The sequence below is a fragment of the Pristis pectinata genome, chromosome 11 (genome assembly GCF_009764475.1).
Source record: "Pristis pectinata isolate sPriPec2 chromosome 11, sPriPec2.1.pri, whole genome shotgun sequence".
Lineage (NCBI taxonomy): Eukaryota > Metazoa > Chordata > Chondrichthyes > Rhinopristiformes > Pristidae > Pristis > Pristis pectinata.
Genome location: NC_067415.1, coordinates 37,572,997 through 37,593,087, shown reverse-complemented (window position 1 = coordinate 37,593,087; position 20,091 = coordinate 37,572,997). Strand labels below are relative to the sequence as shown.

Genomic DNA, 20,091 nt, shown 5'->3' with positions numbered 1-20,091 from the left:
TAATGAGGTAATTGGCATTCTGTCCTGATTACTTCCACCTTTCTTTTCATCAGGTCTTTATTGTGTGTGATAGATATTTTTATGAAAATGAAGGTGTTTGATAATACTGCTCACTGCAGTTTTAACTTGGTGATTAACGACAATCATCATTTACTACAGATGAGTTATCATCTTTAATATTATTTATTCATATATATAAATAGTAACCAGCATCCAGTACAGAAATGTTTGGTTCCCCACTTTGTTGATATTATAGAACTTCAATGCCATAAAATCAGCCATTTTTGTCTATGGATGTGGAACTTGCATTCAAAGAAAACTACTACACAGTATAATAAGTAGTTGACAGTGAGTTATTGGGTAGCAATTCAACTGAATAATTCTGACAATGTTAGAAGATCGGAGTTTACAATCATCAATCAAACCTTAATGTTAAATTGCTACCTTAGATTTGTGAAGAGACATACAGTGGCATGCAAATGTTTGGGCACCCCTGGTCAAAATTTCTGTTACTGTGAATAGCTAAGCGAGCAAAAGATGACCTGATTTCCAAAAGGCATAAAGTTAAAGATGACACATTTCTTTAATATTTTAAGCAAGATTACTTTTTTATTTCCATCTTTTACAGTTTCAAAATAACAAAAAAGGAAAAGGGCCCAAAGCAAAAGTTTGGGCACCCTGTATGGTCATTACTTAGTAACACCCCCTTTGGCAAGTTTCACAGCTTGTAAACGCTTTCTGCAGCCAACTAAGAGTCTTCCAGTTCTTGTTTGGGGGATTTTTGCCCATTCTTCCTAGCAAAAGTCTTCTAGTTCTGTGAGATTCTTGGGCCGTCTTGCATGCACTGCTCTTTTGAGGTCTATCCACAGAGCATATTCACAGTTGGAGAGGTGTTCTTTTCATGAAATTCTACACCCTTTTTTCTTCAAACATACTTTTACTCATTGCAGCTAAGAAGTTCTATTTTAACTTCATCAGTCCACAGGACTTGTTTCCAAAATGCATCAAGCTTGCTTATATGTTCCTTTGCAAACTTCTGACGCTGAATTTTGCGGTGAGGATGCAGGAGAATTTGGAGAAAAAGGGTTGCAGAATTTCATTGAAAAGAACACCTCTCCAACTGTTAAGCACGGGGGTGGATCGATCATGCTTTGGGCTTGTGTTGCAGCCAGTGGCACGGAGAACATTTCACTGGTAGAGGGAAGAATGAATTCAATTAAATACCAGCAAATTCTGGAAGCAAACATCACACCGTCTGTAAAAAAAGCTGAAGATGAAAAGATGACGGCTTCTACAATTGGATAACTATCCTAAACACACCTCAAAATCCACAATGGACTACCTCAAGAGGCACAAGCTGAAGGTTTTGCCATGGCCCTCACAGTCTCCCGACCTAAACATCATCGAAAATCTGTGGATAGACCTCAAAAGAGCAGTACATGCAAGACAGCTCAAGGATCTCACAGAACTAGAAGACTTTTGCTAGGAAGAATGGGCAAAAATCCCCCAAACAAGAATTGAAAGACTCTTAGCTGGCTGCAGAAAGTGTTTACAAGCTGTGACACTTGCCAAAGGGGGTGTTACTATGTACTACCCATGCAGGGTGCCCAAACTTTTGCTTCGGGCCCTTTTCCTTTTTTGTTATTTTGAAACTGTAAAAGATGGAAATAAAAAGTAATCTTGCTTAAGATATTAAAGAAATGTGTCATCTTTAACTTTATGCCTTTTGGAAATCAGGTCATCTTTTGCTCGCTCAGCTAGTCACAGTAACAGAAATTTTGACCAGGGGTGCCCAAGCATTTGCATGCCACTGTATATAGTTCTCTATACTCTACACCTCAAATCAGTTATACATCATGCACAGATTATTATGTATGTCAAGGAAAATACCAACTTTAAGAACCATTATTCTCAGAACTCACCATTCTGCATCACAACAATTGATGCTGGAATTAATAGATTTGGACAAATAGACTTTAAACTTCAATATTATTGAAACATGAAAAATTCTTACCTAATTTGACAGGGTGGATGATGTTTCCCCTGGATGGTGTGTCTGGAACCAATGGTTATTGCCTCAAAATAAGGAGTTGGCCATTCAGGAGAGATGAGAAAAAAAATCACTGAGTAGGTAGTAAGTTTCAGGAATTGTCTGCCCAAGTGTTGCTCTGAAGATTCAGTTGCTAAGTATACTACAAAAAAAAGGATTGGTCATTTTTAGGTATTAAAAGAATAAAGGTATATGGGGTTAGTGCGTGAAAGTGGTGCTGAGGTAAAAGATCAATTATGATCTTATTGAATGGTGGGGCTGTTATGAGAGGCTGAATGGCCTACTCCTATTTCGACTTCTTACCTCCTTAAGTTCGCACAATTCTCTCTCATCAACATTATCTTCTTATTGGGTGTTGATGCCTTACAGGGTGTGGATCCACATGAAAAAGTTATTCTCTGCTGCATGACTAGAGTGCCTTTTATCTAAGTGCAAATTTGGACTTGACACAGTATATGCTGAACACCTCTGGCTTGGGTTGGGCCCAGTACAATCCTTAAGTGGTAAATGAAAGGGTGAATTATCAGGAAGCTTCTTGTCAAGTTTCAGGTTTACAGATGTCAGATATTAATAGCAGATCTCACACCCAAGGAAAACCTTTGTGTGTTTGTCTGGGTTCTTTTGATCTAGGTGGTTCAAATACCTAGATCAAATAGCAATTGTTTTACACTCATAAGCAATAGGGCTTAGATCCAGTCATATTATGCCTGTGTTGTGGAGCTCCAGATTTTTGAATCACATCATTTGTTCTGCAGCTCCATCCATCTGAACCACTTGCTGTGGCAGCTGCAGACTGAAATGTTTTAAATTCATAACTTTCCAAGTAGATTCAAAGCCACATGGCCAAATACCCAACCCTTCAGGTGAAAAGTTGGAGGCATCGAGTTAATGTGATACAATAACTGACTGATCATTTAAACATCGCCACTTACAAACCAGTGAAATGCCATTGGTGGTAACAGAGGCAGAGATAATAGAACATGTGTTTGATTAATATTTGTTCTGAAAACATGGGCAACATTAACAAAACCATGTTTACAATAATTCCAAGCTGACTCATGAAGGGAGCTGTGGATCATATCTATAAACCACTGTAGTATTTGTGTGAGGGTACTGATGCAATGTATTAAGCAGAGAGTTTGAAGATATTGACTCAGCAATCAAGAATAGAGTGGCAGGGTAATTCTGGGTCAATATCAGCAATGTATATAGCACCTTTAACAAAGGCAAAGCTCCCAATGCTATTCACAGATGTATAGTATAGTAAAAGTAGACACTAAGCCAATAAGAGAGGAAAGATCAAAAGCCTAATCAAATATGCAAGTCTTTAAGATGATTGTAAGGATGATGGAAAGCATAACTGAAATAATTTCCATTTATACAGTGCATTAAAATGTCCCAAAGGACTTCACAAGAGCACTGGCAAAAAAAAGTGATATTAAGTCTCTTGATTATGAGCAGGTATCCAAAAGCTTGTTCAAAGAATAAGCCTAAAGAAGCATTTTGAAAGATAAATGAGAGGTAGAGGGGTGAAATTGTTTATGGTAAAACATTATGGACCTCAGAACTGTGGCAACTGAAAGCAAGCTACCAGTGACAGAATGATTAAAATCAGGGACATACATAAGGTCCCAGTGGGTGGAATCCAGACGTCTCAGATGGCTGTAGGGCTGGAAAAGGTTACAGGACTGGAACAAGGGCAAGTTTGAAAATGGAGATGAGAATTGTGAAAGGAAAGTGTTGATCAACCAGGTGCTCATGTTGGTCTGCTTAATTAAAGGTGAAAAGGACTTGCTATGAGCTACAAGAGGGACAGCAAGGTTTTGAATGTGCATTGAGATATGGAGGAAAATTTAAGAATACTGTGCCCATGGAGTTGAAGTTCCCATTTACAGGGCAAAGGGAGGTTGCAGATTCTACCTATGTTGTCAATATCACATTTATGCACAAGGAGTTGGAGCTGAGCATTAGGGACATAGGAATAGAGAGAGGCCATTTAGAAACTTGAATCCAGAAATGAATGCAATGCATCATGTATAGTTTCACCAGAACTCCATACAGCTGTAATATACCTTCCAATCATTGAATTATAACCCCTATACTCCCTGTCTCAGCCTACCAACACCTTATACATTTGTTTCTGTGCTTCCCCTTTCCATGCTGGACCCTGTCTTCATAGAACTCTGATTGCTTAGTATTGCCTTGAGTGAACATTACTCTCTGGAATTTATTCTCCTTGATGTTCATAATACTAATACCTAATGTCTACAGTTATGCTGAAGCATACTCAACCTCACCAATAAGATCATTCGATGTAGCAGTCCCCCAGCTGGTATCCACAATGCATATTATGATATCAGGAGGATTGTTACTCTGTAGGCAGACGTTTAGTGAAGGACCTGGAGTCATAGAGTTAAAGAGCCATAGAGTTGAATAGCACAAAAAAGAGCCCTTTGGCCCGCTACGTCCTTGCTAACCCTTTTTGTCACTCTACACTAATTCCATTTGCCCACAATGAGACCGTATCCTTCTTTACATTGCCTATTTAAACTGCTTGACTAAATGTCTCACAAACATAGTGATTGTATCTGATTCCACCATCTCCTCTGGTAGCTCATTCCATATATCAACCACTCTTTATGTAAAAAAGAACTCTCCCCTCAGATCCCCTTTAAAACTAATTCCTCTAACCTTAAACCAATGTCTCTTGTTTTTGATACCCCTACAATGGGAAAAAAAACTTCTGACTATCCATCGTATCTACATCTTTTAAAAATTTATATACCTCCATAATGTCACTCCTCAGCCTCATTTATTCCAGGTAAAACAAGACCAGTATATTCAATATTTTCCTATCAATAAAGTCCTCCCAATCCAGGAAACATCCTGGCAAATGTCCTCTGGGACCATCCTCCAGTGCAGCCACAATCCTCCTGTAGCGGGTGGCCAGTACTGCACACAATACTCCCAAGTTCAGCCTAACCATTGTTTTGCAACTTACTGTCCAAACCTTTATATTCTGTGACCTGACCTATGACGGCAAACATGACTTACATCTTCTTCACCGTGATATCTACCTGTATTGCTACTTCCAGGGAACTGTGGACTTAAACCCCAGGTTCCCTCCTTTCATCAACACTTCTTCACATCCTACCATTTACTGAATACATACTTTCCCAAAATGTATTACCTTTCACTTGTTGGAATTAAATTCCATTTGTCATTGCTCTGCTGAACTTTCCATCTCATCTATGTCCTGCTGTAACCTTAGCAGACCTTCTTCAGTACCACATCATCTCCAATTTTTTATGTCATTCGCAAACTTACTAATGATACCCCCTACATACACATCCAAGTCATTAATATTTATCACACACAAGTACACCACTGGTCATGGACTTCCAATCAGAAAAACATCCTTCCACCACCATCCTCTGCCCTCCTGCCACTAAGCCAATTTTTGGATCCAATTAACTAGCTCACTTTGGATCCCATGTGCCTTAATCTTCTGGATCAACCTGCCATAAAATATCTTGTCAAGTGCCTTACGAAAGTCCACGTAAACAACATCAACTGCCCAGTGTTCATCAATCTGCTTAGTTACCAACCTTCTTGGTTAGGCGGAAGATAAAAGGGGTAAATAATTAGTAAGGGGTACAAAGAAATTAAAAATTGTTTTTTAATCATGTGATAATACTGAAAACCAAAAGAAAAAGGAAATGCTGGAAATACTCAGCATGTTAGAAAGAATCTACAGAAGGGAACAAAGTTAACTTTTCATTTCAATGTCTTTTCTTCAACTTAAAATGTAACCTCTGTTTCTTTCTCTGCAGATTTGCTGAGGATCTCCAGCAATTCCTGTTTTTATTTGAAATGTCCAGCATCTGCAAGTTTTTGGTCTTAGATTTGCTTTTCGATACTGGCTGGGTGCTGAAACCAACTGAAGATGCAGTCAGTTGGGGGAAGCGAATGGTTCAAGGACAATTAATAATTAATTAATCAATTAGATTGGTTTATTAACCAATTTAATTAAACCAATCATGCTGCTTTTCCTCAGCCCTCTTCCTCATCATCACCAGTGTTATATCTGTTACTCAGCTCCAGTGTTTGCTCCATCTAGATCCCTTCCACACATTCATTTCATCAGCTCTGCCTCATCCCTCCCTATTCTGCATTCACTTCTGCAAAAAGGGGATGGCCTGCTTTAAGAATAGCTATCAAGGATATGGTACAGTATGGTACATGTCAATTCACTGGGAGACCTTTTGGGAAAAGTGGCCTCAATCTGTGTACATTGCTGGCAAACCTCAAATACAATTGATCGTATTTATTGTTTGAGAACAGTGAGTGCTGTAATGAAGCTGAATCCATTCCTGTCATCAGCCTTCATACACCCGCAAACGCAACAGACACCATTTTAAGCTGCAACAGCATCCTTGTCTGATTCTGTTCTTTAGTTTCATCAAAGATGTTATGCCCAATTATAGCACCACCTCATGCTTCTGGCCCGCCTGAGGTGAGCACTCTGCTTGTAACTATATAACTGCAACATTCAAAATCTAAACCCATTATTATTTCTGTCAACCATTTCCCTGTTGTGCTGACTGAAGCATCCTTCCCGAGCCCCAAGAACACACTTAAATACCATGGATAAATACAACCTGTCATATCTTGCACTTAGTTCTGCAGAGATGACAACAGAACATGGTTTTGTGGCATGAATGGAGTTGGGTTGTCAGAAGTATTCACTTACAAATATTGTATTCCTCAAAGTAGTGGCTGATTTATGGCAAAAAGTCAAGTTAAAGCATGTCCACAATAAATGTAGAAGTCTGTCCATTCAAGTACTGATTTAGCAGCACAGTGGTGTTTATTATACTTTAGTTTAAGTGTGACGTAGATCCCACTTAATATTAAAAAGTATGGCCTGACACTGACAGAAGTCTTTGTGATCCCCTATAAATGCACATTCACCATGAAGTTTCCATTTCTAATCCAAAGTCTTTGTCTCAAAACTGTTTTCATTAATTGAGACATATTATCTGTTTGGTTTATTGGAAAATTTTAGGCAATTTAGCAACAAATTGTTTGCCAATTCCATTGATTTCTTTTAGCTGCTTCAGTGCTGAGGGAATATTCCCTGAGGTTGTTGTCTTGCATTGGATGCCTTTCATTTCTCGACAATTAAAATAGTAGGAGTCTGTAGGGCACCAAAAGTTAATCTAGTTTTTTTAATAACATGAATTAGATATCACTTTAATGCTTTATATTTTCAAATTTCCCAATGCAGGGTATTATCCAAATCTGTACCATAATAAAGTTTATGATTCCTTCTTTCCCATATGCAAATAACAAGTTTTATAATATTACACTAAATATAGTATTTAGTTCCATTGTGCTATTTATTACCAATCTTCAGACCTTAATTCCGTGGCCAAAAAACATTTTTTTTATTTATACTTTATATTTATCTTCCTTTGTCTCCTACCTTGTGATAGCAACATTACATGGAACTTCTTGTACTTCAGCTCACTTTCTCAGCCAGTCTGGATCCTTTTGTATTTAGCTTATCTTTTATTTGAAATAATCCCAGCCTCCCAAATTAATGTCAATTTCAAACAATTCAAATCATTTATACACACTCTGTACAATAACCTTTGCACTCGTCACTAATGATACCTTATCATGTCTATGCAGTTCAATTCAAAACAACTGTCTACTTCATTTAGATCAGCTCAAGTATACTATCAGTAAATTTGCCTCCTATTCCTTGCCCTTCTAAGGTACTAACCAATCAAAACATGGTTGAAAAAAGATCATTATGTATGTCTCATTACAAATAAGATTTATTCTAGAAAGCTCCTATAATTTGTAAATAGATGTAAGCAGAGTACCTTTTGCCATAGGTATTTCATTGTTGCTTCCTCAAAGATAGTAAATGTTTGGCATAAGCTCCATATGTATCCTTGCAGAGACTGATGTAACATTAGCTACCTTCCAATCCTTGTACACCACCATGATTTTTGAATAATTCTCTAAAGCTTATGTCAAGGACATGATTCATTTCATTGGGCATATCTTTCATACCATCAAATGAAGTTTGTCTCACAAAGTTCATAATTATCTTCCTTTAACTTCCTGAGCCCTATCAGCCTTGCCTTTAAACCTCCATTTCTTTTAGTACTGCTTCCATTTGTACCCTTTCTCTCATACTTAGAAACTTGCCCATAGCCTCCTCTGGGAATACAGAAATGATTCTGATTCTTAGACACTGCCTATAGGTTACTTGATAGCAAATCATTTCTGGCATTTCTCAATAGCTTCATCATTTCCTTTAACACCTGCTTGCTGCAAATATATTTCCTGCTTACAGATCCTGATTTTAGCACTTTCCCATATTAGGCACCATCTGCCACAGTTAAACCCACATAATTGATCTACCAATGCCTATTCAGTTCTTTTGCACTCATCCACACTACTTACTGTACTACAATGTTGTCTGCAAACTTCAAAATTTGGCAGGAAAACTCAATAGGGATCCTTGGAGAAAACACCAATCAGAACCAGACAGTTTGAGGACATACCAATTATTCCAACAGTCTGTCTTCTAATTGCTAACCAATTTTCCACCCTTGTCAACTAAACTACATATTGTGGCTACAACATTTGTCTCCACAGCAGTCATTGTTTGGACACTATTGGTGTTAAATTGCTTCTAATGTGGCAACCAAAGTGTGTGCACACATTTATAGGGTGATCTGCAATACTTATTATTTACACAGGAGTCATGGATGGCAGCTGCCATGTTGATAAAGGCATTAGAGCATGACGTATACCAGGCCAACACATCTGAGTTTTAATTAGCATGCAACACTGATTTGACACCAGTGATGCCAAATAGAGCTTAATGTTCCAGCTGAAGCCCTCTCTTAACCGTGCACAGCTGAACATGCATTTAGCAACAGGAAAGTCCCCTTAACAGTGCCATTTGAAGAGATTATCAACTACTCGGAGGATGGTTGCCAATTAACTCTGGCTATTCTACAAGAGCTCGCTGCTGCCTATCATTTTTTTTAAAGTCTACAGGAAAGGATGTGCCAAATGCTGAAGGACTTTGGGTGGACTACAAGGATTCTTTACAAAATCAACTGCTCCCAGGCATGGGTGCATTGGTAAGCATTCATCTTTGATGCAATGCACAGAAGGCATTCAGAGCAGGACGAGCTGCTAGAAGATGGAGGAGGAAGAGAAGAAAAGCCATTGAATGGTCATCTTCTATCATGTATGGGGTTTCTTCTGGGGGGAATTTTTGTATCATCTCACAACTGGTTATCCACTATTACTTAAAAAATCTATTCTAAGATGTAACATGAAACATTTCATTCTCCTTAATGAAGAAAGGCAGGTAGAGCATATACATGACTTTGTGGAATGTAGGAAAAAGATGTGAGAGCTCAATGATGGAGAGCTTTGTTTTTTCCTTGGAAATGAGCTAATGCAGCTGGGCCTGTCCCCAGCTGGTTAGCCGTTGCTGTATCTGGTTGTGTGCCACCTTGAGTTGCAAGAGAGTGGGCAGTGTGTCAGTGAGAGTCATGCAATCTGTTCATGTTGTAGTGTGCACACACTGAGTAGCTGGCAGTCTGAATAAGCTATTAGATGTGGGTGTGAGGCTTGCAGTGGTGCTACATTTGTGAAGGTCTGGTGGAACATATGAATGTTATTTATGAGTTCTGGTTGAAAGGCGTTAGTAGTCATTGAGCGATGGTGGTTTGGTGCCAAGAGCAGTGTCTAATACTTATGTAGTTGGTGGTGTACAACAAATAAAGATGTATTCATTGACCTTGACTGCATATGTGAAGTCTTTTAATCTCTTGCATTAATGCAACTCATCCTTGACTCTTGGCATTGGCTGCCACAACTATTGATTTACATTGTCTTCTGACTATCTAGCACGAGGGGCTCCTGGCTCCTGTAAAAAAAGCTACCTCTCTCATGCTCCACGTCCTACACCAAGACCTGCAGTGCCACATCAAAACACTGCATGGTCTACTCTTTTCCAGTTTCAACCTTCTTGAATATCTCCCAGCTCAGCTTTGGTTGCAAAAGACCTGCTGCAGCCACAATGCACCTCTCTTTTAAGCACTGCAGTTTACAATCCTGGCCACTTACAAAATCGTGACCCTGGCTAAAGCAAAAGGTCTTTGAACCAAGCAGTGAATGCTGGCTGCTTGCAACAATTATTGTAATCAGCAAGCAGTGTAAATTTGGTGTCATGCCTGGTCGACTGGCTGTAGGTTGGTTACACACTATGAATCGTTAATATACTCTATTTTACAGGCAGCAAGAGAATGTACAGAATGATAAAACTCACTTACTTTGCTTAAGTTCAAATCCTTCCTTTTGAGTAAGAAATGTTTCATGCTCTTCCACTTGTGAGCAAAATTAACTTCTTTTGATGGATCCACTGGTTCTGATAGACTTTGAACTTAAATTAAGCCAGCATTCCCTCTCAATGCCATTCTTAAAGGACATAGTGACATATCTGGCAAATGTTCATATCCTCTTTAATTCAGGTATTGCTGAAGATTATGTTGTATTTTAGTGATGAATAGTGTTTAAAGAAAAATACAGAGATGTTAAACATTCACTTTCATGTTCTTGTCAAATCAATAAACATTTACCAGCAGCAATTTTCATTCTGGGGATGAGCTGGCCCCCAGTGGCACTAGTGTGAGGAGCTTCTGCCATTGATTCCACTGCAAAATGATCTTTTTCTTGTAAGCTCCAAGTTCCACACAACTAGATTTACAGGAGGTCCCAGCAGAACTCAAGAGAAGCTTACACCCAAATACAAACTTCAGCCCATGAGAATATTGAAGAAATATATTAATATCTAAATTTAACGTCAAAACTATTGAAGAGGCAGTGGAGCCCCATACTCATTCAAATCCACAGAAAAAAACATCTTTTTTTAATATATTCTCTGCAATTATTCTTATTAATTGAAAAAAAAAGCATGGTTATTTTTATAGTTTGGATTCCAGTGCATAGATAAGTAATCAAACTATTTTTCTTAACAGCTGTCAGTGTTGAAATTTTTTCTTGGAGTTTAGCTCCAATTCCAATGGTGAAATCTTGAAAGAGCTATAAAGAAGATGACCAAACAGCCTAGCAGTTGGAATGCAAAGCACCATGTCTGCCTCATAATCCAACTTCAATGAGGTATGAAACAAAATTATAAACCTAGGACTTCATGCGAGTTGCACAAAAATCTGTGACTTTTGCAAACATAAGGTACCTCACCATCCATTGCACTGCAACTCCTCCACTAGATCTGGCCCCGGCCCTAGTCCTGGCCTGTGAACTAACCAGATTCCCTTTGCACATTCCACAATGACAATTCTAGGGCATTGAATGTGCCTTCCACACAAATGAATTACCCAGTAATGTGCCCCACAAAATGCAGTGTTTGTTAACCTGTGTTTTGAGAAGGTGATTTTACAGCATCAAACAATTCTAGGCAAAAATATTAAATGAAGAGATTGCCTAATGTATTCTGGACCATTCAAGGACAGACAAAACTGATAATTGTAATGGGGATGGCAAAAATGACCAGGCATATTCCATGCATAAGGTGGAAAGGGAAAGAGAGTTGATGTTTCAGGTCCAGTTTTGACAAAGGATTTCAGACCGAACAGTTAACTCTGTTTCTTTTTCACAGATGCTGCCAGACTTGCTGAGTGTTACCAGCATTTTCTGCTTTTATTTCAGATTTCCAGCATCTGCAGTTTTTTTTTAATCTTCAGATTAATTGAACACATTATATCAGTGTTCATAACAAAGAAGAAGATTTAAATGCCAGAAATATAAGAAGAAATAAAAACACATCGAGGAGAGGAACTTTTTTTTCCAAATTAAGTAGAAATTAATGAGATTAAAGATGGGTAAATTGTCAGGGCCTGGTGGTTTCTTGCCCAGAGGAAAACATTTTTGATCCAAAACATTCTTAATTTCAAAATTGTCTTCTTGGATTAGAAAATTGTCAGTAGTACTCAGATATTGAAAAAGGTAAGCAATATTTCAGAAAAAAACATATAATTATTCATTTAACATCTATTGTGGAGAAGTTACTGGCTCTGTTATCAGAGAAATATTGACTAAACCTTGGAACAAATATAAGCCTTTCAGAAAGAATATTAACTAAATCATGTTCAATGAATCAGGATGAATTCTATTGAAGAAGTAACTAACATTGCAGATAATGGAATATCTAAAAATATTTGTTGGTGTTCCAGAAAGGATTGAATAGCATTTCATATAACACACTATTAACAAAGAAAAAATGTATGGGCCACTCTATTCATTTGGATAAGGAACTGGCTAGGAAATAGGACAAAAGAATAGAGGTAATGGGTATTGTACTGAATATATGATGAATACTATGAGGCATGCACACGAGATTAGAAAGATCCAACTGATTTCAGCAGTGAGGGAATATACAAGAAAAGATGGCGTGGTTAATTTAGTTGTGGCCGGTGAACTAAGCAGGCACTACAAAGGTGGGAAATCTGTGCATGTTTTGGTGTGATGTCAGCAGTCTTGGCATGAAAGACAGATGAAGAAGCCCAAGTGGCTGCTCGTGTTCAAGTGGCTTCTATTGGAAGCCTTGTTGCAAATGGTCAAATGCATGAGTTGTTTATATGCAGAATGCATGGAAATGATTTTTATAGCAAATAATATAGTGGGAATTGATGGCGAGAATGAAGCTGGACAAAACAATGCTATATGGGAGCCCAAGAAAGGCATTTTTCAATCAAAATAAGTTCTGAAACATATTAATAATTCCTTAGCAAAGCAACATATGTTCAACTTAGAAAGTGATGTAAAAGTTACCAGATTATTACAATCCTACATCTTCAGATATCGTAGGGAGCTACTGAATTGGAACTGGGCAGCAGAAGTAAAGATGGGACTGTCATCAAGTATATTATAGTGTTCAAGGACTTGTCTTAGCACTGCACCTTTGTGCTCTTTTGGACCACGTATTGCATGGCAAATTTGTTGTTTAATTGATGAGTCAATTCAATCAAAGTTATTAAATATACAGAAGCTCATGTTGGATCCAGTGTGCAAAAATTGCAACATGTATAAAGTTGACTAAAAGGAATGCTAAAGAATTTTGTCCAATGTAAGACACATATGACTGCAGTTTACAGCCACAGAGCAATAACAAAGCTAGTGTTGCAAAGCAGAATCCACTGGATGTGCATGTAGATGTGCCTGGTGTGATCTTCTGTTGTAGATGTAATGGAAGCCATTCATGGAGCTTATGTCAATTCAAAATAACAGAATGTTTTAACATCAGAATAAAAGGCACATATCCTCAGCAGGCAAGATAAAATGCAAGACTGTGAATCAAAGAACTCCAGTGGTACATTTTTATCACAGAGGGTAAGCTTTCGCAGTAAGAATTCACAGAGAGGAAGTCTACCCAGGACTGAAGCTAGTGTGAACAATGGAGAATTGGGCTTGCATGGTACCTACCCAGCCAGCGGCAATGGTGGAAATCAGAACATGTTCACGATAAAAGCACAGTTAAAATATCAGTTCATCAACTCTGTAGCAGGTTGCTCAAGTGTGGGCGAGGATTCATATCTAAGTAAGTTTAGCCAAGTATCACTCATAGAATATGTTGAATTTGAAAATATATTCAGGCAAAGTTTTGAAGATGTTAGGCCAGATGAAATATTCAGTGAATCACTACAGCCAACAACTAGAATGATCACAGGTTTTAACTAATTATATGGACACAGACTGGCTCAGGAAATTGAAGCTAGAAGTTAGAAAGAAGAATTCAGTATGGATGCTTCAAAATCACACCTAGAGATAATATTGAGAAAACTTGCAGAAATATTCAAGGATATCTACAGAGGTTTTAAAGATAACAGTACCCACATTCTTATCAACCCAGATGCCTCATGTATCTAGCCTAAGCCTTGATCAGCTGCACATGCATTGAAGAACCAGATGAAAGAAAAGTTAGATATCTAACAACAAAATGAAGACCTAATGAAGAGTTAATGGGAAACACCAATTACTGGTGCCTGAAGCACATAGTACAGTTTGACTAATACCAGTAGTCACAACTGCTGAAGAAGAAAATCCTTGTAATAAAGATAACAGTACCCACATTCTTATCAACCCAGATGCCTCATGTATCTAGCCTAAGCCTTGATCAGCTGCACATGCATTGAAGAACCAGATGAAAGAAAAGTTAGATATCTAACAACAAAATGAAGACCTAATGAAGAGTTAATGGGAAACACCAATTACTGGTGCCTGAAGCACATAGTACAGTTTGACTAATACCAGTAGTCACAACTGCTGAAGAAGAAAATCCTTGTAATATTAGAAATGTAATCAGGCAGCTGCACGAACACAATGGTAAGCTCTAAGGAAAGTATGTGCACTTGAAAAGGTGGGAGCAATTTTGAATGTGAGTAAAGCTGAAAACTTTGTGGAACTTAGATCATTCTCAGGGATGGCACAGTATATTGCTAGATTTTTGCCAAATCTTACAAGGAACTGATATCATTTTATCACTTATTGAAAGAAGATGAAAATTGGAATTAAACGAGGAACAACAAAAGATATTTGACTTATGTAAGAATATAAGAAAGCGAAGCGGATTATACCCACTGGATCCTTCCTGCTAGTTCTGCCAGTCAATGAAATCATGGCTGACCATTTACCATTATTATACCAACCTCTTACCCCTTGATTCCTTAATATCTTAAAATCAATCAGTCTCCACCTTGAAGGCACTCGACGACACGGACTCCACAGCAATCTTGGGTTGATAAATCCAAAAATTCATTGACTTCTGAGTGGAAAAAGAACTTCACATCTCAGTCTTAAATGGCTGACCTCTTATTTTAAGATTCTGTCTACTGGTTCTACACTGGCCAACATCCTCCTTGCATCCATTCTGTCAAGCCCTTCAAGAATTTTTTATGTTTCAATGAGATTACCTTTCATTCTTTGAAACTCAAGAAAGTATGGGCACAGTATGTTTAATCTCTCCTTACTGAACAATTCCCCTGTCTCACGAATCAGTCTGGTGAGCCCTTGTTGCACTCACTCTAATTCAAGTTTGTCCTTCCTTAGGTAAGGGGACCATAATCACCAGTGCAGACTCACTAAGGCACCATATAGTTTCAGTAAGACATCTATACTATTCTATTCAAATTTTCTACCATGAAACTGGTGTTAGTTAATTAGAAACATAAATGTACATTTCAATAAAAGTAAACAAAAATTTACTATATTATACATCATTTGAAAGAACAGTGAAGTTCTTCCTGGTACCTTGGCCATTATTTCTACTTTAAAAAACATCACTTAAGAGAATGTATGTGGTCACATTGCTGTGAAAAGAACTTGCCACTGGATTTCCCACGTTGCCTGCAATTGAAATGTAATTCATTAGTGACTTAGGAAATATAGATAGTCAAGTGTTTTTTGTGAGAAGTGGCTGCACTAAATATTTGTGGCTGTGCGTCTCCCAATGCACTGCCAGCATCACCACTGTGGACAAGCAGTGGCCAGACTTGTCCTTTCCATTCATTCCAAATGTCTCAGATGATCAATTAAAAACCTTTAAAATTATCCAAAAAATTATAAATATTAAATACAGTTAAAAATACTTGAAGCTGCTGTCAATTCATTGAAGCAAACATAGAAAAATAAACCAAAAAGTTAGCTGAACTTAGCTTTACACCATTTGGAAGTGACGGATCCAGATAAGAGGAGTAACCAACCCTTCAGCTCAGCAACTTACAAAACAGAATGTACTTGGACTCGGTGATGAATCCAGGGCGAGAGCCAGAGGTCAAATGCTTGTTCATCTAACCTCAAGCTCCCAAGCACCCAAGTCTGGAACGCATTGTTATAGGCGGCACAACTGCAGAGCAAGTAGAGCTGCTGTCTCATTGCTGTAGCAACCTGATTCAAACCTGACCTCTAATGCTGTGGAATGTGCACATTTTCCCTGTGTTCACATGGGTTTGCTCTGGGTGCTCTGGTTTCCTTGCACATCCCAAAAACATGTAGGTTGGAAGCTTAAATGGCTATTGTATATTGCCCCCAGTGAATGGTAGGAGGATTTGACAGGAATGTGGGACAGATAAGTATAAAGGGGCATCTGATGCTTTGCATGAACTCGATGGGCTGATGGGCCAGTTTCCATGCTGTATGACTCTCTATGCCTAGCAGATGGTTTTCTGTAGACCTGCCGGCTCACCATCAGCCTATCACAGTGTAATGATTGCATCAAGAATGTAAAGATGATCTATTCTCTTGTTGCAATGTGATTATATGAACAGGTATCGAAGTTCAAAACAAAATGCCATTGTGGATACATTATCAAGGTTATCATGTGATAGATCAGATGTAGGGAGTAAATGGATGATCTTCATATTGAAAAAAGGTGATTTTTTTGTTTAGTGTCAGCAATAGAGATGGCCAAGAAGACATAAACAGATATTCTTCTGAAACAAATGCACAGGTATAGCTGCTGTCCCACAGCTCCAGTGACCCGGGTTCAATCCTGACATCTAGTGCTGTCAGATTGGAGTTTCCGTGTTCTCACTGTGAGTGTGTGTGTTTCCTCCGGGTGCTCCAGTTTCCTCCCACATTCCAAAAACATGTTGCTTGGTAGGTTAATTGCCCTGAGTATATAGGTGAGTGGTAGAATTTGGGGTGAGCTGATGGGAACGTAGGGAAAAAAAATCTCTGGCTGTCTACTCGGTCTATGCCTCTTATCATCTATCAAGTCACCTCTCATCCTCCTTCCCTCCAAAGAGAAAAGCCCCAGCTCACTCAACCTATCTTCATAAGACATGTTCTCCAATCCAGGCAGCATCCTGGTAAATCTCCTCTGCACCCTTTCTAAAGTTTCCACATTCTTCCTATAGTGAGGTGATCAGAACTGAACACAATATTCTAAGTGTGGCCTAACCAGGGCTTTATAGAGCTGCAACATTACCTTGTGGCTCTTGAACTCAGTCCCCCAACTAACAAAGGTCAGCACACCATACACCTTCTTAACAATCCTATCAACTTGCGCGGCAACTTTGAGGGATCTATGGACTTGGACCCCAAGATCCCTCTCTTCCTCCACACTGCTAAGAATCCTGCCATTATCCCTGTATTCTGCCTTCAAATTCAACCTTCCAAAGTGAATCACTTCACACTTTTCTGGGTTGAACTCCGTCTGCCACTTCTCAGCCCAGCTCTGCATCCTATCAGTGTCCTGTTGTAACCTACAGCAACCTTCTACACTATCCACAACACCACCAACCTTTGTGTCATCTGCACACTTACTAATCCACCCATCCACTTCCTCATCCAAGTCATTTATAAAAATCGCAAACAGTAGGGGTCCGAGAACAGATCCCTGCAGAACACCACTGGTCAGTGACTTCCAGGCAGAATATGCTCCATCTACAACCACCCTCTGCCTTTGATGAGCAAGCCAATTCTGAATCCACACAGCCAAGTTTCCCTGGATCCCATGTCTCCTGATTTTCTGAATGAGCCTATCATGAAAAACCTTATCAAATACCTTACTAAAGTCCATATACACCACATCCACTGCTCTACTCTCATCAATTTGTTTTGTCACATCCTCAAAGAATTAAATCAGGGTCCTGAGGCATGACCTGCCCTTCACAAAGTTGTGCAGTCTGTCTTTAATTAGACTATGTTTCTCCAAATGTTCATAAATCCTGTCCCTAAGAATCTTTTCCAATAATTTACCCACCACTAAAGTAAGACTCACTGGTCTATAATTCCCACAGTTATCCCTACTTCCTTTCTTGAACAAAGGTATAACACTTGCCACCCTCCAATCATCTTGTACTACTCCTGTGGCCAGTGAGGACACAAAGATCATCGCCAAGGGCTCAGAAATCTCCTGCCTCACACTCCATGGTATCTTGGGATATATCCCGTCTGGCCCAAGGGACTTATCTATCCTAATGTTTTTCAAAAGTTCCAGCACATACTCCTTCTTAACATCAACATGTTCTAGCTTATCAACCTGTTTTACCCTGTCGTCACAAACATCAAGGTCTCTCTCACAGGTGAATACTGAAGCAAAGTATTCATTAAGGACCTCCCCTACCTCCTCTGACTCCAGGTGCATGTTTCCTCCTCTATCCCTAATCGGTCCTACCTTCACTCTAGTCATCCTCCTTTCTTCATATGAGTAGAATGGCTTGGGGTTTTCCTTAATCCTACTCACCAATGCTTTCTCATGCCCCCTTCTAGCTCTCCTAAGGCTACCTTTTAGTTCTCTAGAGCCCTGTCTGATCCTTGCTTCCTGAACCTTAAGTAAGCTTCTTTCTTCCTTTTCACTAGATATTCCACATCTCTTGTCAACCATGGTTCCTTCACCCTACCATCCTTTTCCTGCCTCAGTGGGACAAACCTATCCAGAACCCCTTGCAAGTGATCTCTAAACAATCTCGACATTTCCACTGTGCATTTCCCTGAATACATCTGCTCCCAATTTACACTCACAAGTTCCTGCCTAATAGCATCATAATTCACCCTCGCCCAATTAAATACTTTCCCATATTGTCTGCTCCTATCCCTCTCCAAGGTAAAGGTCAGGGAGTTTTAGTCACTGTCTCTGAAATGCTCACCCACCAAAAGATTTGACACCTGAATTCCACATATGGAACACCTTGGGTTTAACAATGAGTACTGGGACAGATCTGAAGGTCAGATACATTCTCAGTTGTCCTACAAAATGTTCTGTTCTTCTGTACTTTAATACATAACTGTGGAAGTCTGTGGGTCAATGTAGATTCACCAGCTAGTCTGGGAGAAACCAAAGAATTTTGAATTGAATTTCAGTTTTAAAATATTTTCAGTAGGATTTATGTCAGAGGCAAGTTTTGCGATTAAGCTTGTGGTTTATTAAGTGGATATAACAGTTAAAAAATTCACGGTGAATAACTCTAATGGAATTTATATAATTTGTCTGATCTTCTGTATATTTTCTATTTGTTTCACGGTCATCCACCAGTTGCCTGAAATTTAACATCAAAATAATAAAATCCGTCTTCAGGAAAATGACAAATTAAAAAAACTAACCAATAGGTTGTTGAATCCATGTTTATGTAGTTGCCAACAACAAAAACATATGGGTAACATCTCAAAAATTCCTTTGCACACCTTTTTTTTCCTTGTGTAATCACTAAGGCATTGTGAGTCTCAACTAAAGAAACAGGTGTGGCGACTCACCGTCTAGTCGGGCGAACCGGCTCGGCAGTCGGGTCGCGCGGCGTCGGAGCGACGAGGCCCAAGATGGTGGCGGGCCTCGTCTTTCCGAGCGACGGGGAGAACCCACGCGCGGGAAAGTCTTGATGACGTAGGACTTACGTCATTGCCGGTTGTTTTGGGCGGGAACATTCTCCCTTAAAGGGCCCGCGCAAGGCGGGAAAATAAACCAGTTCTGTTTGGCAATCCTCCGAGTAGAGTCTTGTTTTATTCCGCAGTAGCAACCGTTACACAGGAAATATAAATCTAGTGGGGGTGGTGATTTTTAAAGATAGTGTTTTCTTGAAAGGCCAGTTTAGTGACTATTCATTTTAAGATTAATTGCACAGCTAATCTCAAAATTGAGTTTAAGAAACAATCTCACTTTGTAATAATTAATAAACGAAGAGAAGAACTTCCATTTTTATAGATGTATCCACTGGATATAATTTCCAAATTTAAGAGAGTAGCTTAGGCCCCAAAAAGTGGCACTATTTATTATTTTAATCTGCTTTTCTAGTCAGTCATTTCTGACCCAATCTTTCTCTCCTCAGCAACACTCATTAAGAGCTTACAGAAGTGGAAGAAAGTGCCATAATGAAAATTGTAGGGGGTAATATGAATAGAACTGGAAACCCTGCACAGAAATTTCTTCCCTCAGTAGGGAGTGAATCTCTGGAATTCTCTGCCCCCAAGCGTGGTGGAGGCCAGAT

At 39.0% G+C, this 20,091-nt stretch overlaps 1 protein-coding gene across 2 annotated transcripts in view; it reads left to right on the top strand.

Moving 5' to 3' along the window:
• LOC127575884 (PC3-like endoprotease variant B) overlaps window positions 1-20,091 on the top strand; it is a 591,287-nt gene that overhangs the window by 28,807 nt on the left and 542,389 nt on the right. The window contains exon 1 of one of the 2 annotated variants that reach the window (XM_052026094.1): window positions 11,181-11,272. The exons of the other annotated variant lie outside the window; for it this stretch is intronic. Within the exon in view, the coding sequence (XP_051882054.1) occupies window positions 11,268-11,272 (5 nt within the window). The 5' untranslated portion in view covers window positions 11,181-11,267. Of the gene's footprint in view, window positions 1-11,180; window positions 11,273-20,091 lie in introns of those variants that run through there. 2 annotated transcript variants of the gene reach the window in all.